At 44.2% G+C, this 27,141-nt stretch overlaps 1 protein-coding gene across 1 annotated transcript in view; it reads left to right on the plus strand.

The window, feature by feature from the left end:
* The window catches only part of LOC106567921 (Down syndrome cell adhesion molecule homolog), a 136,124-nt gene extending 111,782 nt beyond the window's left edge, over positions 1-24,342 (plus strand). Inside the window, 14 exon segments of the mRNA XM_045692248.1 lie at positions 433-566; positions 849-1,002; positions 8,570-8,687; positions 9,022-9,185; positions 10,813-10,911; positions 11,082-11,270; positions 11,418-11,708; positions 13,046-13,222; positions 13,350-13,380; positions 13,571-13,686; positions 13,955-14,104; positions 18,105-18,302; positions 20,800-20,876; positions 20,879-24,342. Of these exon segments, the coding sequence (XP_045548204.1) occupies positions 433-566; positions 849-1,002; positions 8,570-8,687; positions 9,022-9,185; positions 10,813-10,911; positions 11,082-11,270; positions 11,418-11,708; positions 13,046-13,222; positions 13,350-13,380; positions 13,571-13,686; positions 13,955-14,104; positions 18,105-18,302; positions 20,800-20,876; positions 20,879-21,193 (2,213 nt within the window). The 3' untranslated portion in view covers positions 21,194-24,342.
* The last annotated feature ends 2,799 nt before the right edge of the window (positions 24,343-27,141 follow it).

Genomic DNA, 27,141 nt, shown 5'->3' on the forward strand with positions numbered 1-27,141 from the left:
CTTACCCTCCCTAAATTCTAACCTTAACTATTAGCGGGAAGATGCAAAACTGTATCATACTAAATTGGGGTTAACCTAGAGGCCAGGGGTCAACTGGCACGTAAACCGTGCCTAGATCCGCATATCCCCTCTTGCATTATGGAAGAGCATGTTGCCAAGTATAAATCATTTTGACAGGACTTCTGTTTGAATTTGGTGTGAAATTATAGAAATATGAGTTGATAATCGGTGCAGACAACTCACATTAGTAGGTGAAAAACTGCAGCTCCAGCATATTGCAGATCGCCATGTAGCATAAGAAGTTAAGGCACGCTCACTGGAATGACAGATTTTGACACTGACAACATTTAAATACAGAGTGGTTTCCTTAGATGTTGCTCAGAACAAGGATAATAATGTATATTTCCCTATTTCACGGTTTTCCCTCACCAGTCCCTGGTCCTCCTGCTGGCGTGAAGGCAGCGGCGGCGTCTAACTCAGTGGTGTTTGTGTCATGGCTCCCTCCTCTCAAACTCAACGGCATCATCAGGAAATACACTGTCTTCTGCTCTAACCCACACCCCACGGTAAGGAGGGCACAGAGTACAGGGTCTCAGAGCTGTGATGAAGGCAAGTCAGTGGTGGGCATACAATACATTTGAGGCCTAACATAATTGGAGGAGAGGAAGGCACCAGGTTCAGAGGCTAGACTAGATATGGCATGAGAAGTCTTATAAACCATCCCTCCAGCTCACATTGTCAAGGCTGTCATCAGTGTTCAGCTCCAAGGATTGATAGTTTGTTACAGACATTTGGAATAGGTCCTGTATCTCTCTGCTAACATCATGCCGGTCTCTCCCCTCCTACAGGTGAGCAGTGAGTTTGAAGCAGCTCCAGACATCTTCTTCTACCGTATCCCCAACCTGAGCAGGAACCGTCAGTACAGCATCTGGGTGGTGGCCGTCACCGCAGCCGGCCGTGGAAACGCGAGTGACATCATCACCGTCAAGCCCCTGGCCGAGGGTAGGTGGAGCTAGGGCTGTTGCGGTGACCATATTACCGCCACAGGCGGTAGTCACGGTAATTAGGCTTCTCCAAGCTCTGATGCTGCTCATAGTCATTAGTCTACCAAACTTGCTAATTGCCTGGTACTCAGCACAACATTGTCCATCTAATCACTCTGACATCAATGAAAATATATTTGTGAATCTAATCAAACACTTCATGAGAGCCCATGAGCTCATGTTGCCAACATTTCTATAGGCTATGCAATTGCTGGAGAAAACAGAGTGATGGCCGCTAATAAAAAGACGAGGATCCCATCAGCCTTCTATAGGCTAGGCCTACTATATTTATTTCTCAACTTTCCTAATATTAAGCACATTGCTTATATTTACAACAGGAGTATAGCCTACATGGCTGGCATGAAAATAAACCACAGGGAAAAGCGTCATCCATTTTCTATTTAAGTGCATTTTTTCCCGCTGCCCGTTTCGCTACAGGTGCATGATAATGGTCCATTCTAAATCAAAACAAATGTCACACATATATTATTTAGTATATGTAAAGACAAGATTAAAGAAGAGTCTGATGTGTGACAATATTAGCCTATCACTTGTGAATGATGCCCAGCTGTCACGTCCTGACCAGTATAGGGGTTATTTTTTATTGTAGTTTGGTCAGGACGTGGCAGGGGGTATTTTTGTATGTGGTTCGGGCTGGTTGTGTTAGTTGTAGGGTGTTTGATTTAGTATTCCGGGTTTTTGGGCACTGTTCTATGTTTATGTATTTCTATGTTCACTCTAGTTATTTGTATTTCTATGTTTAGTTAATTGGGGGTTGAACCCTCAATTGGAGGCAGGTGTTTTCTCGTTGCCTCTGATTGAGGGTTCTATAAATAGGTATGTGTTTGTTTTAGTATTTGTGGGAGATTGTGCTGTGTACAGCTCTGTGCCTTACCGGCCTGTTATTAGTCGTTGTGTTTTTGTTTTTTACGGTTTATTTTGGTTTACCTTCTTTGTCCGTTGAATAAAAGAAGATGAGTGCACATTTCCCCGCTGCGTCTTGGTCCGCTTTACCCTACGACAACCGTGACAGAATCTCCCACAAACCAAGGACCAAGCAGCAGGGTAAGGAGCAACGGTATAATTATATGGACTATCGGGAGTTTTGGACGTGGGAGGAGATTTTGGCCGGAGAGGGCCCATGGAGGAAGTCTGGTGAGGACAGGGAACGCTACCGGGGAACACGGCTGGCTAGGAAGCCGGAGAGGCAGCCCCAATAAAAAAAATTGGGGGGGCACACGGGTAGGTTGGCTAGGCCAGGCAGTGGACCTAAGCCAGCTCCCCGTGCTTTTTATGGGGAACAGGTGGAGAAGAGAGCGCCGGAATATGCGGAAGTGCGCACGATCTCGCCCATACGCACGCACAGTCCGGTGCGAGTGATCCCAGCCCCTCGCAAGCTACCGTGCTAGAGTGGGCATCCAGCCTGGAAGGAGGATGCCTGCGCAGCGCATCTGGTCACCGGTACGCCTCCTAGGTCCAGGCTACCCTACGCCCGCTCTACGCACGGCAACCATCAGGCCCCTGCACAGCCCAGTTTGCCCTGTGCCAGCACTTCGCTTGTGCAGGGCTACTAGTTCCATCCAGCCAGGACGGGTTGTGCCGGAGGTGCGATCGAGACCGTCAGTGCGTCTCCACGGCCCGGTATATCCAGTGCCAGCACCACGCATCAGGCTTCCAGTGCATCAGCCCAGTCCCGAGTGTCCGGCAACAGTACCTCGTCCAGAGTGTCCGGCAACAGTACCTCGTCCAGAGTGTCCGGCAACAGTACCTCGTCCAGAGTGTCCGGCAACAGTACCTCGTCCAGAGTGTCCGGCAACAGTACCTCGTCCAGAGTGTCCGGCAACAGTACCTCGTCCAGAGTGTCCGGCAACAGTACCTCGTCCAGAGTGTCCGGCAACAGTACCTCGTCCAGAGTGTCCGGCAACAGTACCTCGTCCAGAGTATCCGGCAATATTGTCTAGTCCGGAACCGAGTGAGACGGCCTACTGTCCGGCACCGAGTGAGTCGGCCTACAGTCCGGCGCCGAGTGAGTCTGCCTGCAGTCCGGAGCCGAGTGAGTCTGCCTGCAGTCCGGAGCCGAGTGAGTCTGCCTGCAGTCCGGAGCCGAGTGAGTCTGCCTGCAGTCCGGAGCCGAGTGAGTCTGCCTGCAGTCCGGAGCCGAGTGAGTCTGCCTGCAGTCCGGAGCCGAGTGAGTCTGCCTGCAGTCCGGAACCGAGTGAGTCTGCCTGCAGTCCGGAACCGAGTGAGTCTGCCTGCAGTCCGGAACCGAGTGAGTCTGCCTGCAGTCCGGAACCGAGTGAGTCTGCCTGCAGTCCGGAACCGAGTGAGTCTGCCTGCAGTCCGGAACCGAGTGAGTCTGCCTACAGTCTGGAGCTTCCAGAGTCGGCTTACAGTCCGGAGCTCCCAGAGACGCTCTACAGCCCTGAGTATTCAGCAGGGGTGGACAGGTTGGGTGGGGGAAATAGACCTGAGCCTGAGCCACCTCCAGTATAGGTTGGTTGGGGAGGGGGGGGTGTAGCACAGGAGCCGTCGTTGACGGCAGCCACCCTCCCTTCCCTCCCTTTAGTTTAGGGGATTTCTTTTTTTTTGTTTATTTGTGTGAGGTGCATCCGGGGTCTGCACCTTTGGGGGGGGGGGGGGGGGCTACTGTCACGTCCTGACCAGTATAGGGGTTATTTGTTATTGTAGTTTGGTCAGGACGTGGCAGGGGGTATTTTTGTATGTGGTTCGGGCTGGTTGTGTTAGTTGTAGGGTGTTTGATTTAGTATTCCGGGTTTTGGGCACTGTTCTATGTTTATGTATTTCTATGTTCAGTCTAGTTATTTGTATTTCTATGTTTAGTTAATTCGGGGTTGAACCCTCAATTGGAGGCAGGTGTTTTCTCGTTGCCTCTGATTGAGGGTTCTATAAATAGGTATGTGTTTGTTTTAGTATTTGTGGGAGATTGTGCTGTGTATAGCTCTGTGCCTTACTGGCCTGTTATTAGTCGTTGTGTTTTTGTTGTGTACGTGTTTATTTTGGTTTACCTTCTTTGTCCGTTGAATAGAAGAAGATGAGTGCACATTTCCCTGCTGCGTCTTGGTCCGCTTTACCCTACGACAACCGTGACACCAGCATAAGAAACAAATACTATTTTTGTGTGACTTTTTCTTATCATAGTAGTACACCTCATGTAGCCTAGCCCATAGGCTATATGTTTTAATAAGGTTTGTATCACAACTAAAGTGGCCAAATTACTTCTTAAAATTAAGCACATTAATCCGCTTTACAAGGGGTGTAGAGCATATATAAGCAGTGCGTGAGTTTTATGTTTGGGGAAGATAATTTTCACCATAAAAATGCACCTTTATAATAAAAGCATTACAAGCATAATTGCATTTGCAGTCACTTTTGATAATGGTGTTTTCCGCTAATGAAACATTTGCGCTTATTGCCTACTACCATGTGCGCATTGCTGCGTTTATAATGTGAAGAAAAAGCCTAATAGTTTATCAACATTTTAAGCTAAACGTTCTGATCTGTTGCGTCAGCAACATTGCATAAAAAGGTTTTTGGGACACTAGTGGTTGTATTAATTTGAGATCTATCGCATCTCACAACTGTCCCAGACTATGCTTGGAATAATAATTTCTCGCACAGAATAGAATAGCTCGACTTCTGTACTATGGGGAGAGTAGATTCACATAGGCTAGTGCTTTTACTGTTCGTTAGGCCTACTCATCTTGTTGGCTGACTGTCACGGTTGTTGTAGGATGAAGCAGACCAAACTGCAGCGTGATTATCGTTCTACATATTTTGAACTGTGAACTGTGAAACTATGCAATACATACAAATAAACTGAATAACAAAAACAACAAACCGTGACGCAGAGGTGAAACATTAACTCAAAAACAATCTCCCACAAACCCAGGTGGGAAAAACACCTACTTAAGTATGATCTCCAATTAGAGACAACGATGACCAGCTGCCTCTAATTGGAGATCATCCCAAACAAAACCCAACATAGAAATACAAAACTACAACATGACAACATAGAAAAACTAAACTAGAAAACCCCCCTGTCACGCCCTGACCTACTCTACCATAGAAAATAACAGCTTTCTAAGGTCAGGACGTGACAGTATCCCTTCCAAAGGTGCGGACTCCGAACGCACCGAAACAACAAAATAACAAAAAAACCTTCTCATCCTGCGGATCCTCCAACAGAGTAGGCGGCTCCGGTTCGGTGCGTAACCCCCGCTCCGCCCGCTGATCCCTCTGCTTTTGTGCCACCGGACCGTGGATCGTCGTCGGAGGAACCGGACCGTAGATCATCGCCGAAGGTTCTGGGCTGCAGACCGCCGCTGGAGGTTCTGGGCTGCCGGCCGCCGCTGGAGGTTCTGGGCTGGCGGCCGTCGCTGGAGGTTCTGGACTGCGGGCCGCCGCTGAAGACTCTGGACTGCGGGCCACCGCTGAAGACTCTGGACTGCGGGCCGTCGCTGAAGACTCTGGACTGCGGGCCGTCTCAGGCGCTGCCTCAATCTCCTCTTTCGGACGGCGATACTCCCCAGCCTGACTCCAGGGTCTTTTCCCATCCAGAATTTCCTCCCAGGTCCATTCTTGTTTCTCCTGGGCACGCTGCTTGGTCCTTTGGTGGTGGGAGATTCTGTCACGGTTGTCGTAGGAAGGAGCGGACCAAAGTGCAGCGTGTGTGTCGTTCCACATTTTATTTTCACTGTGAAACTATGCAATACATACACAATAAACTAAACGAACAAAAACAACAAACCGTGATGCAGAGTAGAAACATACACTAACTCAAAACCAATCTCCCACCAACCCAGGTGGGAAAAACACCTACTTAAGTATGATCTCCAATTAGAGACAACGATGACCAGCTGCCTCTAACTGGAGATCATCCCAAACAAAACCCAACATAGAAATACAAAACTAGGACATAACAACATAGAAAAACTAAACTAGAAACCCCCTCTGTCACGCCCTGACCTACTCTACCATAGAAAATAGCAGTTTTCTAAGGTCAGGACGTGACACTGACGAAAAGTAAATGTGGACAGTTCTTCCAATATCTTCAATATGCACCTCGGAATTGGATAAGGACGTGCACAGTTGCGTCCCCGATGTGTCTGTCTTCACTTGTAGCTGGGAGAAAGACCTGATCACGTGATGGAGAGCCATGTGAGTGAGAAGAGCTTCGGATTGCGCAGCTCACTCAGGGAGAAGGGCACAACGCAGCACTCCGGGTCGCAAAAGGCATGGATTCTTTTAGGCTGCATTACGGCCACAAATGAGATCCCGCCATGAAATTCGAGGCATTATCAAGTGCTTGTCAAATTGTGAATGAGAGACTATTGGAGTGTGTACAGCCTGCTCAAAAAAAAACAAAGCAGAGCTCATGCCTTTCAAGCTACTTTTTTCAAATGATCATTAGTCTCATCTTGCAGCCTTACATCCGAACATCACACCTGCGGGACAGGTACAGGATGGTAACAACAACTGCCCGAGTTACACCAGGAACCCCTGTGTGAGCATAATCCCTCCATCAGTGCTCACACTGTCCGCAAATAGGCTGAGAGAGGCTGGACTGAGGGCTTGTAGGCCTGTTGTAAGGCAGGTCCTCACCAGACATCACCGGCAACAATGTCGCCTATGGACACAAACCCACCGTCGTGGGACCAGACAGGACTGGAAAAAGTGCTCTTCACTGACGAGTCACAGTTTTGTCTCACCAGGGGTGATGGTCGGATTCGCGTTTGAGCGTTACACCTGTCTGTACTCTGGAGCGGGATCAATTTGGAGGTGGAGGGTCCGTCATGGTCTGGGGTGGAGTGTCACAGCATCATCGGACTGAGCTTGTTGTCATTGCAGGCAATCTCAACGCTGTGCGTTACAGGGAAGACATGCAGGCTCATCCTGACATGACCCTCCAGCATGACAATGCCACCAGCCATACTGCTTGTTTTGTGAGTGATTTCCTGCAAGACAAGAATGTCAGTGTTCTGCCATGGCCAACGAAGAGCCCGGATCTCAATCCCATTGAGCACGCCTGGGACCTGTAGGATCGGAGGGTGAGGGTTAGGGCCATTCCCCCCCAGAAATGTCCGGGAACTTGCAGGTGCCTTGGTGGAAGAGTGGGGTAACATCTCACAGCAAGAACTGGCAAATCTGGTGCAGTCCATGAGGAGGAGATACTGCAATACTTAATGCAGCTAGTGGCCACACCAGATACTGACTGTTACTTTGATTTTCACCCGCCTTTGTTCAGGGACACATTATTCAATTTCTGTTAGTCACATGTCTGTGGAACTTGTTCAGTTTATGTCTCAGTTGTTGAATCTTGTTATGTTCATACAAATATTTACACATGTTAAGTTTAGGAGTAACCGCTCAACACAGAATAACAGCATGTGTGCACTCCCTCAAATTGTTTGGAGAAAATCTACTTTCTATTTTATTCAGCTTTGTTCAATTGTATTCTTCATACTATAAAATAATATAAAATAATGCCACGGAATTAGAAGCAAATCTTGTCTGCTACATTTACTGGTGTAGCACACAGCCATTTGACAAAGACAGAGAATGCTAACATTTTCTTTTGAAATAGACTACATATCAGACCTGTCTAAAATAAATCCTGGATTCATTGTGAAGGTATAGGCTATATTACATGGATTTATTACACTCTTTAAAATGACTTGCTTGTAGGCTAGGTGTGAAAGCCAGGAGATGCTAAATGTGTTTATGTTAATTAACGGCCAATTATCGTGAGGCCGACAGTTATTTGCTTGACAATCACCGGCTGACGAAATTTCGTGATCGCCACAGCCCTAGGTGGAGCTTATAGTTTCACTTCTCAGTATTCAGGAGTAGATTCAGTCTCTGAATGATTTTAGAAGACACAAAAGATGATGTTTGAGTTGTGTTTTTTTTGTCAAAGCTATGATCAGAGCATCAGAACATTTAAGGGGCGCAACCCTGAGAAACTCTCCCTATGAGGTAAATAAGGTGAGAAAAGAAAAGAGGAGAACGACTATATTGTCCCCGTCCCCTAACTCAGGATGTGAATGTAGCATCAAACTGAATGCAAATAGGTCTGCTATTCCACCCTGTCAGCACTGTGCTTCTTTGTGAGAGCTGATAAGCTGAGGGTGAGCAGTGATAGCCAGTGTAGTGTTCTCATCCTGCTAGAGGCAGGGGTGATAAATGTAGTCCCCACTCTGGAGCTCCAGACCTGATGTGTTTTAGAAATCTGTCTGCTGCCCGACCAGCCTGGTTCCAAACAGATTACTTTACATCTGTCCAAGCACAGAGATGGGCTCTGCGTGTAGAGGAGGTGAATTCAATAAAGATGGATAAAGAACTAATAGTGTATACTGCTTTTTTAGAGCTTCCCTTGACAGTATTTGGGATTGATTTCCACTTTTGGGACTATTCCATACATTTTGTTGTACCAAGCAAACTAAATCAAGTCAGCCTAAGTATTTAAAAGTATTTGACCCAGTTGTGGTGTGTTTGTGTGTGTGCAGCTCCTGCTCAGATTCTGACGTTCAACGGCACCGTGACCACACCCTGGATGAGGGACATCGTGTTGCCCTGTAAGGCGGTGGGCGACCCAGCCCCCACGGTCAAGTGGCTCAAGGAGACGTGAGTACAGGAAAGTCTGACCCACAGCTGGGGAAACACATCATGCTGCATGTAGGACAGACAGTAGCACTTAGTACAGACTGTGTTTTGTGTAACTTTTAATGCTTTTCACTTGAACTAAATACCAGTGAAAAAACAGTGTCTCTTTGTTTTTACAGTATCCTTTCACACTCATCAGCAGAATGTTAAAAAATCATAGTTGTTTACATGTACAGCATGTTCCTACACACAAAAAAGTAGGGGTAACATTATCCAAGACTTTTAAATGATTTTTGCTGCTGCGTATCTCACCGTAGTTCATTTTCTAACTGTCTCTCGTACATTTGTGATTCAGAAACGGAAGCCCTGCCCCTGCTGTGATCGACAGTAGACGCATCATCCAGGGTAATGGCAGCCTAGTCATCCGCACAGTGAAAGCTGAGGATTCTGGGAACTACACCTGTGTGGCTAGCAACAGTTTTGGGCCCGATAAAATCATCCTCAACCTGCAGGTTCAAGGTAACCAGAAGGAGTCTGGGGTGGAACAGTACAGTATACCACTCAATTCAAACCATTATAGCCTTATTATAGCCTTATTCGAAAAATGATTACATCTTTTTTCACCCTCATAAATCTACACACAATACCCCATAATGACAAAGCAAAAACAGTTTTTCATATTTTTTTTGCACATTGACATAAGTATTCAAACCCTTTACTCAGTACTTTGTTAAAGCATCTTTGGTAGCGATTACAGCCTCGAGTCTTCTTGGGTATGACGCTACATTACAAGCTACAATACATGTTGGAAGTTTCTCCCATTCTTCTCTGCAGATCCTCTTAAGCTCTATCAGGTTGGATGGGGAGCGTCGCTGCACAGCTATTTTCAAGCCTCTCCAGATATGTTAGATCGGGTTCAAGTCCGGGCTCTGGCTGGGCCACTCAAGGACATTGAGATTTTTCACGAAGTCATTCCTGTGTTGTCTTAGCTGTGTTGTTAGTGTCGTTGTCCTGTTGGAAGGTGAACCTTTGCTCCAGTCTGAGGTCCTGAGCGCACTGGAGCAGGTTTTCATCAAGGATCTCTCTGTACTTTGCTCCGTTCATCTTTCCCTCAATCCTGACTAGTCTCCCAGTCCCTGCTGCTGAAAAACATCCCCGCGGCATGATGCTACCACCACCATGCTTCACCGTAGGGATGATGCCTGGTTTCCTCCAGATGTGACGCTTGGCATTCAGGCCAAAGAGTTCAATCTCGGTTTCATCAGACCAGAGAATTGTTTTTCATGGTCTGAGAGTCCTTTAGGTGCCTTTTGGCAAACTCCAAGTGTGCTGTCATGTGCCTTTTACTGAGGAGTGGCTTCCGTCTGACCACTCTACCATAAAGGCCTGATTGGTGGAGTGCTGCAGAGATGGTTGTCCTTCTGGAAGGTTCTCTCATCTCCACACAGGAACTCTGGAGCTCTTTCAGAGTGACAATCGGGCTCTTGGTCACCTCCCTGACCAAGGCCCTTCTCCCCCGATTGCTCAGTTTGGCCAGGCGGCCAGCGCTAGGAAGAGTCTTGGTGCTTCCAAACTTCTTTAATTTAAGAATGATGGAGACTACTGTGTTCTTGGGGACCTTCAATGCTGCATAAAGTTTTTGGTACCCTTCCCCAGATCCGTGCCTTGACACAATCCTGTCTCAGAACTCTATGGACAATTCCTTTGACCTCATGGCTTGGTTTTTGCACTGACATGACATGCTGACATGTACTGTCAACTGTGGGACCTTATCGACAGGTGTGTGCCTTTCCAAATCATGAACAATCAATTGAAGAAACATCTCAAGGATGATCAATGGAAACACGATGCACCTGAGCTCAATTTTAAGTTTTCAGAGCAAAGGGTCTGAATAATTATGTAAATCAGGTATTTCTGTTTTTTATTTGTAATACATTTGAAAAAAATTCTAAAAACATGTTTGCGCTTTGTCATGATGGGTTATTTTGTGTTGATTGAGGAAGGAAAAAATGTATTTAATCCATTTTAGGATATTGGCTGTAATGTAACAAAAATGTAGAAAAATGTAAGGGGTCTGAATACTTTCCAAATGCACTGTATGCCTCTTGAGATAGGACCTAATTAAAATCCATGTTTTTACTTCTAGTTCCCCCAGACCAGCCTCGTCTTACCGTTACCAAGACGACCACCACATCCATCACTCTGTCCTGGATACCAGGAGACAACGGAGGCAGCTCCATCAGAGGTCAGACTCCAACACAGCAAGCAGTAACACTAACTATTATAGGAGATTTTATTGTTTTACCTTGGAAAACAGGTTACTGACTTGATTAAATAGTGTCCCCTATGAGCAACACCAGGATGGTTGTTTAGCAGACAACAGTGTATCATCCAAACCTCTCTCTCTCACATCAGGCTACATCCTGCAATACTCAGAGGACAACAGTGAGCAGTGGGGCAACTTTGCCATTAGCCCTAGTGAGCGTTCCTATCGCCTGGAGAACCTGAAGTGTGGCACCTGGTACAAATTTACACTGACGGCACAGAATGCTGTGGGGCCAGGGCGAATCAGTGAGATCATCGAAGCTAAGACTCATGGGAAAGGTAGAGAGATGGTGACATCCTTTTACGTATGTTATGAAATAGTGACTCCATTGCTTTTACCCAATTAATACAAAACTGATACTTATGAATGGACCGCTCATTAAAGTGTGTGTATGGTCTGACTCCTCCCTCCTCTCTGCCCAACAGAACCCCAGTACTCTAAAGAACAGGAGCTCTTCACCAGTATCAATGCCACGCGTGTCAAGCTCAATCTGATTGGCTGGAACAACGGCGGCTGTCCAATCACATCCTTCACGTTGGAGTACCGTTCGGTGGTGTCTCCCACGTGGACCACGGCCCAGCGCACCTCTCTGATCAAGAGCTACATCCTGTATGACCTGGCCGAGGCCACCTGGTACGAACTGCAGATGAAGGTGTTCAACAGCGCTGGCTCAGCAGAGAAGAGGGTCAAGTTCGCCACACTCAGCTACGACGGCAGTGAGTTCACTTGTCTCTTCACTGATGCTATACATACTGCAGCAAGTTATAAGTTGAAAGATATACACTCTTAGATTGACTTATTCAGGATAACTGAATGAAAATTGAAGAACTGTAGTTTAAAAGGCATTTACCTTCCCATCCCTTAAATTGTCACAACTGATCGAGTCTCCATCAAAGATGTTAATTTACGGCGTAGGTACTATACCTGCCTTAGAGCAGAAGTAAATGAATTCATATTTTGCTATTTACTGGTGCTGCCATTAAAGAAGCTGTCTCATGCAAGTCTCATGCAACTGATGAATGGGGCAGTAAAGTACCTCCAATAGATTTTCTGCTGACTCCAGTGGCCGTGGTGGTTGTTGTGTCTGCTGCTGCTGTTTATGACACCTCCATCACTGCCCTATCGAGCGCTCTGCGCTGCATGAATTAAATAATTTTGTGATCTACCGACTGCAGAAGGGCTAGAGGGGGGCAACAGATGAGCAATCACCTACCAGTGCCAACACCTCCCAATCCCATAGCAATTCAATGGCCTTACCCAACCCTAAACCTTACACTCTCTCTCTCTCTCTCTCTCTCTCTCTCTCTCTCTCTCTCTCTCTCACACACACACACACACACACACACACACACACACACACACACACACACACACACACACACACACACACACACACACACACACACACACACACACACACACACTGCCCCCATCCATCCACGAAGTGTAAAAGGGAAGAAGAGCTGACTATTCAGTGAATCAGGAAGAGTTCACCTCTTTTAAGTAGTGCTTCAGTTAACTGGGCATTATTGGAAATTCGTCAGAAGGTCAGGTGCTGATTGCAGGCAAGACAGTGCTACAACAGCTTGTAGGAGCAGATTGAGTGGGATTGCTGGGAAAGACATTTCGATTGGGATGTAAGCCGCAGACGCACTGTTACCTTTTGCCAGGCGCTTGCTGCATGTTTTAAACATTAACACAAAGGTAATTTAGTATTCATCGACAGACCCTGTATAGACTTAATTGACAGTGAGTATACGAAATGATAGGAACACCTTCCTAATATTGAGTTGTCGTGTGGTAGCAGAGAGAACAGTTTATGACTTGGCTGACTGGAGTCTTTGACTACCAGTCAGTCTATGTCATGGAAATGTTTTGTTCACTGTGAGTATATTTGTATTTGGCTGGTGTTTTGCAGTCATTATCTTCTCTACCAGGTCTGGTTTGCACACTTGACAATCCTGTAGTTAAGTACAAGAAACTTACATGGTCTTGTCATAACAAATATCATAACAGTTTGTCAGTTAATTACATTTCTATGACCTGTCCCCAGGCACCATCGCTCCCCTGGTGAAGGCCCCGACAGTGAGTGCGGGCAGTACGTCCAGTAACGAGGGTCTGAAAATGGTGACCATCATCTCATGTGTTCTGGTGGGCATCGTGCTGGTCTTCGTCCTGCTACTTGTGCTCAGGAGGCGGAGGCGGGAACAGAGACTGAAGAGGCTTAGAGGTGAGAGCAGCAACATGATTGGTTAGATTTCAGTAAAAGATTTCTGTAACTATCGTCAAACTATTTTTTATTATACTAAGAGAATCATCTGTATGTAATGTGATTTTTGTTCTTGTTTGCTCTGTAGATGCTAAAAGTTTAGCCGAGATGCTGATGAGGTAAGCATGAGCAGTTTGACACATAACTTAAAAGATAGTTAATATTTTGTTTAATGCATTACTGGAAGAAGAAAACATTAAATACTGTTTCTATGGAATAATATCAGAATCACTATTATCTGAATATCTTATCCAGTGTGTAATGAGATCTGCATTGACTTGTGTATGGCTTCCTGTGTTCCCCGTGCAGTAAAAACACGCGACCTGCAGACACCATCAACAAGCAGCAGCAGACCATGAGAATGCACATCGACATCCCCCGAGCCCAGCTGCTCATAGAGGAGAGAGACACCATGGAAACAGTCGGTGAGTGGACACTGATACATTATGCTGCTTTCATGTGTTCTCGGAATTATCGGCAACTTGTGACTTAAACTTACAGAAAGCTCCCAGACACGCCATAACTCATAATGAGCTTCCAATTAGGAAATACGAGTGGGAAATGTGTGTAACATTGGATAACAATGTGTGAATATTACATATTTGTGGCCTTCCAAGTGTTAGTAGTGCCTACTGTGGCTATTGTCATCGTACTGTAGGGACCATGTTTGTGAAAGCTCTCTTTCTCTTTCAGATGACAGGTCCACAGTGCTACTGACTGACAATGACTTTGGGGAGACCCAGAAACAGAAGTCGTCTACGGTTACCCACACTGTCCACTACCAGTCCCTGTCCCAGGCCACCGGACCTCTAGTGGATGTATCTGACGCTAGGCCAGGAACCAGTAAGTCCAGTACGAACATCCTCTTTACATTACTAGAGGTAAAACTAGAATGAATAAGGGGTATCAGGATTGCATTCATACGGCTGAAACTGATACAGCTAGAATTTATTCTATACAACCAGACTGACTTTATTCAGCTCCAGTCCTCAGAGAGTCATCACTAGCATTATGATCAGTGCCACTACCATCTCCACTGATGTTATTCACACAGATTAACAATTCCTTTCAGCACAATGGCTATTGCTGTTATATTATTTGCATATTCTGAACATGAATTATTATGTACAGTGCCTTCAGAAAGTATTCATACCTCTTGAATTATTCCATATTTTGTTGTGTTACAGCCTGAATTCAAAATTGATTAAATATATATTTTTTCTCACCCATTTCCTTGTAGTACCTCATAATGACAAAGTGAAAATATGTTTTTAGAAACTGTAGCAAATGTATTGAAAATGAAATACAGAAATATCTCATTTATATAAGCGATTTCAGCTGTGAGTCTTTCTGGGTAAGTCTCTAAGAGCTTTCCACACCTAGATTGTACAATATTTGCCCATTATTATTTTCAAAATTATTCAAGCTCTGTCAAATTGGTTGTTGATTATTGCTAAGACAACCATTTTCATGTCTTGCCATAAATACTCAAGTATATTTAAGTCAAAACTGTATCTTGGCCACTCAGGAACAATCACTGTCTTCTTGGTAAGCAACTCCAGTGTAGATTTTGGGCCTTGTGTTTTAGGTTATTGCCCTGCTGAAGGAGAATTAATCTCCCAGTGTCTGGGGGAAAGCAGACTGAACCAGGTTTTCCTCTAGGATTTTGCCTGTGCTTCATGATTTGCCTGTGCTTAACTCCCCAGTCCTTAATGATTACAAGCATACCCATAACATGATGCAGCCACCACTATGCTTGAAAATATGGACAGTGGAACTCAGTAATGTGTTGTAATGGATTTTCCCCAAACAGAACACTTTGTATGCAGGACATAAAGATTTTTCCCCCACATTTTCTTTGCAGTATTACTTTAGTTCCTTGTTGCAAACAGGATGCATGTTTTGGAATATTTTTATTCTATACAGGCTTCCTTATTTTCACTCTGTCAATTTGGTTAGTATTGTGGAGTAACTACAATGTTGTTGATCCATCCTCAGTTTTCTCCTATCACAGCCATTAAACTCTGTATGTCACGCCCTGACCTGAGAGAGCCGTTTTTCTCTGTTTAGTTAGGTCTGGGTGTGATATGGGGTGGGCATTCTATGTGTTTTATTTCTATGTTTTGGCCGGGTATGGTTTCCAATAAGAGGCAGCTGTCTCTGATTGGGAGCCATACTTAGGCAGCCTTTTCCCACCTGGGTTTTTGTGGGTAGTTGTTTTCCGTTTAGTTGTCTGTTGCCTGACGGAACTGTTTGCTTTCATTTTTGTTTCTTTGTTTGACTGTTTCATTATAGTAATAAATATGAGCACTCAACACGCTGCGTTTTGGTCCACTCCTTTTGATGATCGTAACAGAACTACCCACCACCAAAGGACCAAGCAGCGTGGGCCGATTGACTGGACCTGGGAGGAAATCCTGTATGGGCAAGGACCCTGGACAAGGCCTGGGGAGTATCGCCGCCCGCAGGAGGAGATAGAGGCAGCGAAAGTGGAACGGCGATACTGGGAGGAACAGGCCAGGAAACAACGGAAGCCTGAGAGGCAGCGCCCCCAAAACATTTTTTGGGGGGGCACACGGGGAGATTGGCGAAGTTGGGGTTGAGACCTGAGCCAACTCCCCGTGCTTACCGTGGGGAGCGAGTGAACGAGCAAGCACCGTGTTATGCGGTGATGCGCACTGTGTCACCAGTGCGCACTCACAGCCCGGTGCGCTCAGTGCAAGCTCCTCACCGTTGCCGTGCTAGAGTTGGCCGTCAGCCAGGAAGAAGTGTGCCGGCTCAGCGTATCTGGTCTCCAGTGTGTCTCTTCGGCCCAGGTTATCCTGCACCAGCTCTACGCACGGTACCCCTCGTTCACCAGCACAGCCCAGTTCGTCCTGTACTAGCGCTCCGCCCTTGCTGGGCTAAAATAACCATCCAGCCAGGACGGGGTGTGCCAGCACTAAGCTCCAGACCTCCAGTGCGCCTCCATGCTCTGCGCACCTAGTCTCCTGTGCGTCTCCCCAGTCCGGTTCCAGCCCCATGTAGGAAGCCTCCAGTGATGATCAATGGTCCGAAGCCTCCAGTGATAATCCATGGCACGAAGCCTCCAGTGATGATCCATGGCCCGGAGCCTGTAGGGATGATCCATGGCATAAAGCCTCCAGTGATGATCCATGGCCCGGAGCCTGTAGGGATGATCCATGGCACGAAGCCTCCAGTGATGATCCATGGCCCGGAGCCTGTAGGGATGATCCATGGCACGAAGCCTCCAGTGATAATCCATGGCCCGGAGCCTCCAGTGATGATCCATGGCACGGAGCCTGCAGCGACGGTACCCGGTCCGGAACCTACAGAGACGCTCCCCAGTCCGGAGCCTCCAGCGACGCTCCCCAGTCCGGAGCCTCCAGCGACGGTCCGCAGCCCGGAGTCTTCAGCGGCTGCGGTTTTTGTGGGTAGTTGTTTTCCGTTTAGTTGTCTGTTGCCTGACGGAACTGTTTGCTTTCGTTTTTGTTTCTTTGTTTAAGTGTTTCATTATAGTAATAAATATGAACACTCAACACGCTGCGTTTTGGTCCACTCCTTTTGACGATCGTAACACTGTAACTGTTTTAAAATCACTATTGGCGTCATAGTGAAATCCCTAAGTGGTTCCTTCCTCTCCAGCAACTGAGTTAGGAAGGATGCATGTATCTTTGTAGTGACTGGGTGTACTGATACACCATCCAAAGTGTAAATAATAACCATGCTCAAAGGGATGTTCAATGTCTACATTTTTTATTTTGACCCATCTACCAATAGGTGCCCTTCTTTGCCAGGCATTGGAAAACCTCCCTGGTCTTTGTGGTTGAATCTGTGTTTGAAATTCACTGCTCGACTGAGGGACCTTATGTGTGGGGTACAAAGATGAGGTTGTAATTCAAAAATCATGTTAAACGCTATTATTGCAAACAGAATGAGTCAGTGCAACTTATTATTATAATTATTTTTGTTATTTAACCTTTATTTGACTCGGCAAGTCAGTTAAGAACAAATTCTTATTTACAATGACGCCCTACCCCGGCCAAACCCAGACGACGCTGGGCCAATTTTGCGCTGCCCTATAGGACTCCCAATCACAGCCAGATGTGATACATCCTGGATTCGAACCAGGGACTGTAGTGACGCCTCTTGCACTGAGATGCAGTGCCTTAGACCGCTGCTCCACTCGGGAGAAAATTATGTGACTTGTTAAGCACATTTTTACTCCTGAACTTATTTAGGCTTGTCATAACAAAGGGGTTGAATACTTATTGCCTCAAGACATTTCAGCTTTTCATTTTTAATTAATTTGTAAACATTTCTAAAAACATAATTCCACTTTGACATTATGGGGTATTGTGTGTAGCCAGTGACAAAAAATCTAAATTTAATCAATTTTAAATTCAGGCTGTAACACAACAAAATAAGGAAAAATTCAAGGGGTGTGAATACTTTCTGAAGGCACTGTATGTGTATGGTATCCAACCAAAAAATGAGCCTATTTGCAAAGGACTGCAGTCAACCCAATTAAACATTCTCTTTGACCATGATGGTTTTCTCACTGCTATTGTAAGCTCTATGTATTTGTGTGAAAACAAGAAGTCCCGAGATGAACTGCATGTGCAGAGATATTGTGATGGTGGCGGTTTTGTCTTTGTTGGTTTATGTCAGGGTAGAGTGTCCAGCCTCATTGTTATAGCCAGCTACAAACTTACAGTCTCCTTTAAAAACACAGTCAGCTTAAAAAAACAGAGCATTGCAGTACTCGAGATGAGCCCTTGCTAAGTGACATAACACCCTGGTGTGTGACTGTGATGTAACATCCTGTGTCCTTCCTCCTCAGACCCCACAGCCCGCCGCACTGCCAAAGCAGGCCCTGCCGCACGCAACCGCTACGCTAGCCAGTGGACCCTGAACCGACCACACCCGCCAGTCTCGGCCCACACCCTGAGCACTGACTGGAGGCTGCCCACGCCACGGGTGGCCGGATCTGTGGATAAGGAAAGTGACAGCTACAGTGTCAGCCCATCTCAGGACACAGGTAACAATGCACCTGAAGACGAGACAAGTCTGTAACAACAGCTGTAACAGTCCCCATATAAGAATGTCTGCAACATCACTCTTAACCATGTCTATAACAAAACTTTCACCTCTGTATTAACAATAGATAGGCCTATTATAAAACTTGTAACAATGCCAACACTTAATAACAAGTATAATGCTAGCATTAGCCCCTAACTGCTTTACTAGCACGACCTCTAACCCTAACCCCTGGTGTAGACCGAGCGCGGAGCAGCATGGTGTCCACAGAGAGTGCGTCGTCCACCTATGAGGAGCTGGCGCGGGCCTACGAGCACGCCAAAATGGAGGAGCAGCTGCGCCACGCCAAGTTCACCATCACAGAATGCTTCATCTCGGACACGTCGTCGGAGCAGATGACGGCAGGCACCAACGACTACACAGACAGCCTGACATCCAGCACACCCTCCGAGTCAGGCATCTGTAGGTTCACCGCTTCCCCGCCCAAGCCTCAGGACGTCAGCCGAGTCATGAACATGGCCGTGCCCAAGGCTCACAGACCGGGTGAGGCCGCGTAGACACATAGCTAACTCTGCTATAGCTAACTCTTGAGTCCTGAGCTCTGTTGCTAACCTTCGCTAACCTTCATCAGGCCTGTAATGCTATGGGTTTGTAAATATTTACTGCTGATGTATTCACTCAACTGTTGAATATGCCGAAGATAATGATGTAGTAATGCCACTATTACTTGATGCAACAAATGTGGAGTTTTGCAGACAGTTCTTTGCATAAATTAAATATGTTTTAAGGTTAATGTATTAATAAATTAAGCTTATTCTATTGACGATAGTGTGACAAAATTCCATTGCAGGATGACCAATCTTTAACATTGAACCACTCAAGTCTGTGATCTGCTATGAGGTCACTTCATCTTATAAATTCAGTCTATTTTTTATTAAAGTCATCATCTCTATTCATTCTATTTTTGGCTCATTGTAGAGTATATTTTATTAAACTCAGACTTTGTAGACTTTACTCAGATAAGCGTGTAATAAACTGCACTAGTGTCTTAAATCTATAACATTACTTATTTAGGTTATAGAAAAGCCACAGTCTCGTTCTTCATCCATTACCCCAATGTGTATAATGAGATATGGAGGGCTTTAAACGACATTGTAAATGTTGTCATTAATTTAATGTTGATCAAGGCCATGAGGACAGATTGCAGCATGGCGGTATGAGAATAATTAATCACTGAAGTATTCGTTGGCATATAACCTCAATAACTAGGCAAAGTTTGTATACATAAATCTTCTTAAGGTTAGGCGTCCCGCTAGCGGGAGAACTTCCGGTGAAACTGGAGGGCGTGCAATTCAAATAAATAATCATAAAGATTATGGATATTAAACATTTATATCGGTTAAAAGCTTAAATTCTTGTTAATCTAACTGCACTGTCCGATTTACAGTAAGCTTTACAGCGAAAGCATGCCATGTGATTGTTTGAGGACGGCGCCACACATCAAAATATTTTTCCACCGGCACAGGTTTTATAAATTCACAAATACCGATTAAATATTCACTTACTTTTGAAAATCTTCCTATGATTTGTCATCCAAAGGGTCCCAGCTACAACATGTAGTGTCATTTTGTTAGATAAAATCCTTCTTTGTATCCCAAAAAGTCTGTTTAGTTGGCGCCATTGATTTGAGTAATCCACTTGTTCAACATGCAGAGAAAGGAATCCAAAAAGCTACCGCTAAACTTTGTTAAAACAAGTCGAAATACATTTCTATTTAATCCTCAGATACCCTAAAATGTAATTAAACTGTAATATTTAATACGGAAAGATGTATGTTCAATAGGAAAACGGTATTAGCAGGTGCGTGTCCTCTTCGTCGCGCGCGGATACAAGAATTTCCAAGTCTGTGTCCCTGTACTAAAACTCATTATTCTTCCTCATTTTGGAAGAAACAAGCCTGAAACCTTGAACAAAGACTACTGACACCCATTGGAAGCCATGGGAATTGCATACTGGGAGCTAGATTTAATTATTTACCTATATGTTCCATTGGAAGAGCATTGGATTTTCTCCTACCATATCGAATGTGTTATAGTCTTCTACATTATTTTAACATTTCTACAAACTTCAGAGTGTTTTCTTTCCAATGTTACCAATTATATGCTGGCTTCAGGGCCTGAGCATCAGGCAGTTTACTTTTGGCATGTCAGTCAGGCGGAAATTGAGAAAAATAGACCCTAGCCTGAAGAAGTTGTAAATTACTTTCACATACTGTATAAGCTAGTTTTGTTGGTTGGAGTGGCAGATGTGATGATCTTGTATCTGAGGGGGTAAAGACATTTCTATTTCCACCCAACCCTTTCCCCAGGGGCAGTAATTTCTCTAATGAAGTATTTTGAACTGAGATTTTTCCATAATTTGACCATGTTATATGTTTAATTCAGTGGTGTTGTTTTCCAAAAACTAACTCCCCTCTCTCTCTCTACTTTGTCCTGTAGGGGGCGAGCTTGTGCACCTGCCTCCTTACCTGCGCATGGACTTCCTGCTGAACCGTGGCATGTCGTGCACGGGCACTGGAGGGAGGGGTGGTGCCGGGGGGAGGGGGCCATGGGTCAGGCCTGTCTGGAACCCCAGAAGAGTCGCTCCCTGAAGCGGCCGTCGCGTATGGCGCCCCCTACACCCACAGAGGCCCCCCAGGCCACCAGCAGGGCCAGCAGCAGGGACCCAGTGCCCCAATGGCAGCCCGGCTCAGCCGCCACCCTGCCCCACAGAGAGGGCTCAGAGCTGGCCCAGGCCGCCAAGCTTAGCACCTCCCAGGAGTCCCTACTGGACTCACGAGGACACCTCAAACAGACCAACAACCCCTACGCAAAGTCCTATACGCTGGTATAACACCAGAGGCATGGGGCTGGACTAAAACTCACACTAACACTGGACTTATTACACTTACAAGTGCAGTAAACTGACTCTCACCACACAGTCCTGTATATAACGTCCCCTTTCTTCTTAAACGAGGGATAACTTTTACTAATCTCCTTTTATTTATTTTGGAGCTTTCTTTGTTTTTTAAACTTGTGAGAAATTTCACTCATCTGAAATGACTCCATGCGGAGCTTGCCAAAATAATTACGTTATGAGGGAACATAATTTATTATTGATTATTATTTTTAATCAATAATTATTAATCAGGGATTATTTGTTGTTAGTTGTCAACTTTTAATGATTATTAATTATTGATTAGAAATGATCAACTATTACCATTACTACACTGTTTTAATAAGAACCTGGACAACTTTTTTTCAGAGTGTGAGATGATAATTTGGAGCCCATACTTTTTTTCTATGGAAAATTCCTTTTAAACACTGAATGAAACTTAGGAAAATCTGAAATCTGGGAATGAAAGCAATCGACAGCTGTCCAAACTTGTCAGCTGCTCTCAAATTGTTACTTTTTGAAGAAAAAATACATCTATTTCCTATGGATGCATGGGGACTGACCAATTAAAGACTATTATAAGGATTATGATCACAACTGGACAGCCCAGTTGAGCATTTTGTCACACTATGAAATGATCCAATGTGAAGATTTATTATTCTTATTACTATAAATATATATATAAAAAGAGATCACTTTTATCTGTGGATATTACAGGGAAGAATTGATTTGGTTAATAAAGTCCTTAGTCATGTTTGCACATATCTCATTTTGATTAGGAAATGGAGTCACTATTGATCTTTCTCTGTATTCCATTCTCTGATGGTGCAATATGAAAAAAGATTATGAAAATTATATGGATACTATTTGCTCTATACTGTACTATAATGAAAATAATGACTATGTTGTGAGTATACTTACAGGGCGGGACAAACCCCAGCTATGTATCAGGTGTAGTTTACCACTGCTAATTTGCCAGGGTGGTAGATGAAGTTAGCTAGAACAGGGAGGGTTAGAGATTTAACGGTTTGCACTTCATGACACCCAAAAAGTGTGTCCAGACAGAGCCCCTATTCTCAGTGCACTAGGTAGAGTCTTCAAGACTCTCTCTCCTCTTCAGTAGATTTACTGTTGCTGCATTGCAGTGATGCTCCTCTACAGGGAAAAAACAATGAGACAATCCAACAGAATCCCCCTTTCAAACCAAACCTAAAGTCTATGGGAAATATCTATCTAAAGTGTGGATATAACAAAACTGTCTTGTTGTTGTCTACCCTGGCCCATTTCTTTCTTTCTTTAAGTCCTGGAGGGAGAGTTTGATAAGAATGCTGTGAGGTTATTAATGCCAGTTTTTATTATTAGTTTTAATTAATTGTCTTCATATTCCTTTTAACAAGATGTCGCTTTTTATTTTTAACATGGTGTTCACCATGGTGGCACTGAAATAAAGAGAAATTAACACACCGTTCAAATTTGATTAATAAAAAGGCTGTTCCCAAAATGATCCTGCAAATTTGGACATGAATGACTGGAGATGGGTCTTTTTAGAGGCACTGATAGAGGAGGATGCCTCCGAAGGTTTCCCTGTGTGGGTCACTGGGGGAGTGAGTGAGTTGAGTGAGTGGGGTGGTAGTGGTGGATTTTTGGATAACTCATCTTAAAGGGCAACTGAACGTAAAAAGCCATTTCTCTGGTTGAAAACGGCCTATCTCAGAAACATTTATTCCAGTGCCAAAATTGACAAAAAACTTTAAGTAGAATAACTTTGGTCATAAAGTCAGTACATTCCAAAACAGAGTTTTGTGAGATTTGTGTAACTGAGGTCGTCACAACTTACATGAGGGTTGGGTTTGGATTACAATCATGCCCACTAAAATGGGATTGTATCGCCAAGGGAGAATTGTTATGCACTGAGAAACGAATGCGTTGATTGCACTCTATCCAATCATAGCAGCGAACCTCCAGACAGCGAGACAGACCTGCCTATTAAGCAACTCCCCGGACTCTGACTTATTTACATAAAACAACTTGTCACCAATATTATGTTGAAAGAACACTTGGCCCCTATGGAGTGAACAACTTGCTGATGTGTTTGATAGTGATCACTCAAGTCTGCCACTGTTTTGGTCAAAATGAGAATTGAGACAATGTGCACTTGCATCCCGACTGCCTCTTGTCAATATTCCAAAATTCTAAACCCTTTCTAGAGCGTCTTGTGTCCCGCTGCGACCTGTTTCGTAAGATGATTCGCTATGAAACACTGCCAGACAGACACACTCTCTGGTAATAAAGTAGTTTTTCATGCACATGTTATAACTTGAGAAATACTGCACTAAACACCTTAGCTAAATGTAAAATTGTGCGACCTCGGCAAAAATGTGAAAATTACAGATTTCTTGATTTATCTCTATGTTGTTGCTATTGTGCCTTAAGAAGGACAAATAACAGTAACTGCCAGGGTACGATAAATCAAACATAACACACCCACATCGAACCATACCCCCAAGACCCAAATCTCGTTTATCTTTTTTTAAATATATATATTTAAAAAAATATATATTCTCCACACCAGATACAAACATACACATACAAACAACAAATTACAGACGCACACAAACAACGACTATCTCATCTGCCCAGGCCCACATGCTCACCCCCCATCCATAGTACCTGCATTATTGTTTGCCACAAATTGTACCAATTTGTTTTTCTTAGTCGCCCATGCTATTTCAATATTTCAATAATTAATCATTACATTTTTCCATGGTGTTGATGATGGCAGATTAATTGATTTCTAAGTTTTTAAGTATATGTTTTTTAAAGATGAGTGATGGAAGAGAATCATCCAGCCCATTGGGTATCTCACTGCACCCACATATGACATGTCTTGAAATATGCAGACAGATGGATTAAAAGTTAGTTTACATTCTAATACTTCTGACTGCCAACTTTCTAGCTCTGCCCATAACTTTTGGACTTTATAGCATTCCCAGAAAGCATGAATGATTGAGTCATTGTTCGTTTTACACTTAAGACATGACTCTGCCATTGTGCTGTGGAATTTGTGAATTCTGTCTCTTGTATAATAAATTGTAAACATTAGTTTATACTGGATTAAGCGTACATTTTTGGGTAAGTGTAATTTCATTAGTTATGCTCCAACATTCCCTCCATCTTGTGACAACATCATTTATTTTTAAGTCTTGGTTCCAATAGTTTATCTAATTTATCTTAATGAAGAGCAGAAAAATTCATGCGAATCGGTGAGTTCAGCCACTCTTTAATTGAATTTAAACAACAGTCATTGATGATCATCACATTCATTACAGCACTCATGAGTCTCACAATACTAAAATTCTCCAAATGAAAATATTGTTTGTACCAATGACATTGAATGTTTTTTCAGTGCTAAAGATATTAACCAGCGCTCATTAATAACTTGTGCACAACTCTTTGCCTGCAGGTGGCAGTGTTGCAAAGTTAAGCTGCCTATTTTCATTGAATAACACACTTTATCTAATGTATCATCTCTAGGTAGCCTCAAAACATATCAGATCAATTTCACACTTACCGTCTCATATTTCTGTTTATAACACTAACTTTTAGTAAATTTGGTAATGATTGCCATCCTGCATGCTTCAATGCATTGTGAAGAATGTGAGATGGTGTATTCCTATCGACTGATCCAATGTGTAGTGTTCTTCAAGACTATTAGGAGAAGGTTTAGTTATGGGGGGAAATGTGACCTGGCAGGATCAATAGCCAGGATGGATCAAACCAATCAATCCTTATGTTCCTGCTGCAAAGAAGTGTGTGTACAAAAACAGTGAAAATTAGACTACATTCAACTCTTATGGCACTGCTTTGGATGTGTTCTCTGAATAGAGAAACCTAAACAAAAACACACTCAGTTGCTGCTGGAATGCAAAGGCTACATTTCAGGGCCTAACAATTAAGTCCCTTCAAACACAAACTCTCTAATATGTCACTAGCCAGCACAACTTGGCATTTTAACCCATTAGGTGCTGAAACTGCTCCATTTCAATCCCCCAGTGAGTGGGTGTGGTGTTAGGCTAGTAGCTGTGACTTTGAGTAAGAGGCGCTTACTAAATTGGTCTATTGATTGGGAGCCTTCCAGACTGTCACTCTGGAGATTCAGCCTGAGCTCCCCAACCGACGCCTCGGCTTGAAAATTGCTTCCACTGTCCTATATCACAGACTGGAGGGCTAATGGGAAGGAGTATTACTCAGCATGACAACTTTATTCGCCATCCTCTTCTGAAGTACACAACAAATTAAATGTAGTGACAGAGATTTACTCAGCCCGCCACACTTGGCCGTTATTAACTGCTGTCATAAATAAAAGGCGCGGACCGGACTGAATTCTTGCCTCTGATATGAAGGAGAAATATGGAGCTGTCTGTCACTGGGCCAGGCTGGTATGTTGATTGTATCTATAGATGGGCGTGGAGCACTGCTTGATTTGCTTTAATTAGGACGTGTTAAATGCAATCACATGGTCAGCCAAGGGTGTGTGTTGTGTGTGGAGAGAGGGGGTATGGAGTTGGTGTGGCATCTGGTGTGACATATGGAACATAATGTTTTCTTTATGAGATATTGGGATATGGGTACATGATGACAGGGAAGTAGGAAGATTAATCGTTTCACTGTCCTCATTTCAGATGTTCATTAAAACTACGACCATATGACTCAATGGAGATGATATAAGCATTATTGAACTGGGTGTGTGTTACAGTTCAGTTGCTGTACCGTACATCCTTCTGGGGTTCAAGAATCCATGTCATGGGTGTGATTGCTCAGAGTTTTGGACCTCCAATTTACTCTGAAGTCAGTGTATTTATCCAATGTACCACCATCCTACTCAGTATACTGGTTGATCTCAACTCCTACTCCGAACCCTGGTTTGTATGCTGGCTTCCTGCCAGCTTTGACATCAAAAAATGCTGCAGCATCTTTCAGGAAGAGAAACCACCTCACATTTCTGCATAATGTTTCCTTATGCCTCAGTCCAAAGAATACCTCAAATAGCTGGGCAGCACATCCCACTGACACCAACGTCGCAAATATGAAGTTCCATCTGCATGGATTCTGGGGTGCACTAACCCCTTGGCAAATTGCTACTGTATGTTAAACCACTTAACAGCGGTGTTAGTTAGCTTACCAACAGGATCATCACAGAATATTTTCATTCAGAAACTTAAAATGTACAAATGCCCTTTGTAAAAACTACATACAGTACATAACAGCAAGATTTTGAGAACGTGTAAATGCGATGACAGAGACAGAGTGTCATTGATCGTGGACAATGTATTTACAGTAGAGCGTTGAGTGTCTGTCACCTCTGACAGAGGCCCTCCATTGACCACCAGCACTGAGTCATAAGGCTGGATCTCTTGGTGCCTGAAAGCACAAGTGCTTCAGCAGCTGTCAGTAGAAAGCATGAATAGGACATTCCTTGGTTAGGGTCAGCCCTAAAAACATTCTACATAGACTGAAGAGGATTGTATAGTTCCACCATGGTAAACCTTATGGTGTGGCAAATCAATAGTCTATCCATACAACACATGTAGATGTCAACCCCAATACATGTTAATGTCATCGTCACCAATCAACTGCATTACAGTTAAAAACGACTTTGACTACAGTACCACCACCGGTATGCTAGCTCTGCTACTAGTTTATATCAGCGGGAGTTAGCATTTAGCAGTCACTTCTTCTAAACCTGAAAACTTCTAATGTTATGCAGCGATAGCCAAATATATCCAAATTGGACTTTAGTAACCACACCATGGGCCTGTTACAATACATCAATCATGACGGATTAGACAAATATCCACTGTTAGTTCATATTTGTTAAATGTGCACCAATCCGGTGTCCTTCTTTA

Source organism: Salmo salar, chromosome ssa13 (genome assembly GCF_905237065.1).
Source record: "Salmo salar chromosome ssa13, Ssal_v3.1, whole genome shotgun sequence".
Taxonomy (NCBI): Eukaryota; Metazoa; Chordata; class Actinopteri; order Salmoniformes; family Salmonidae; genus Salmo; species Salmo salar.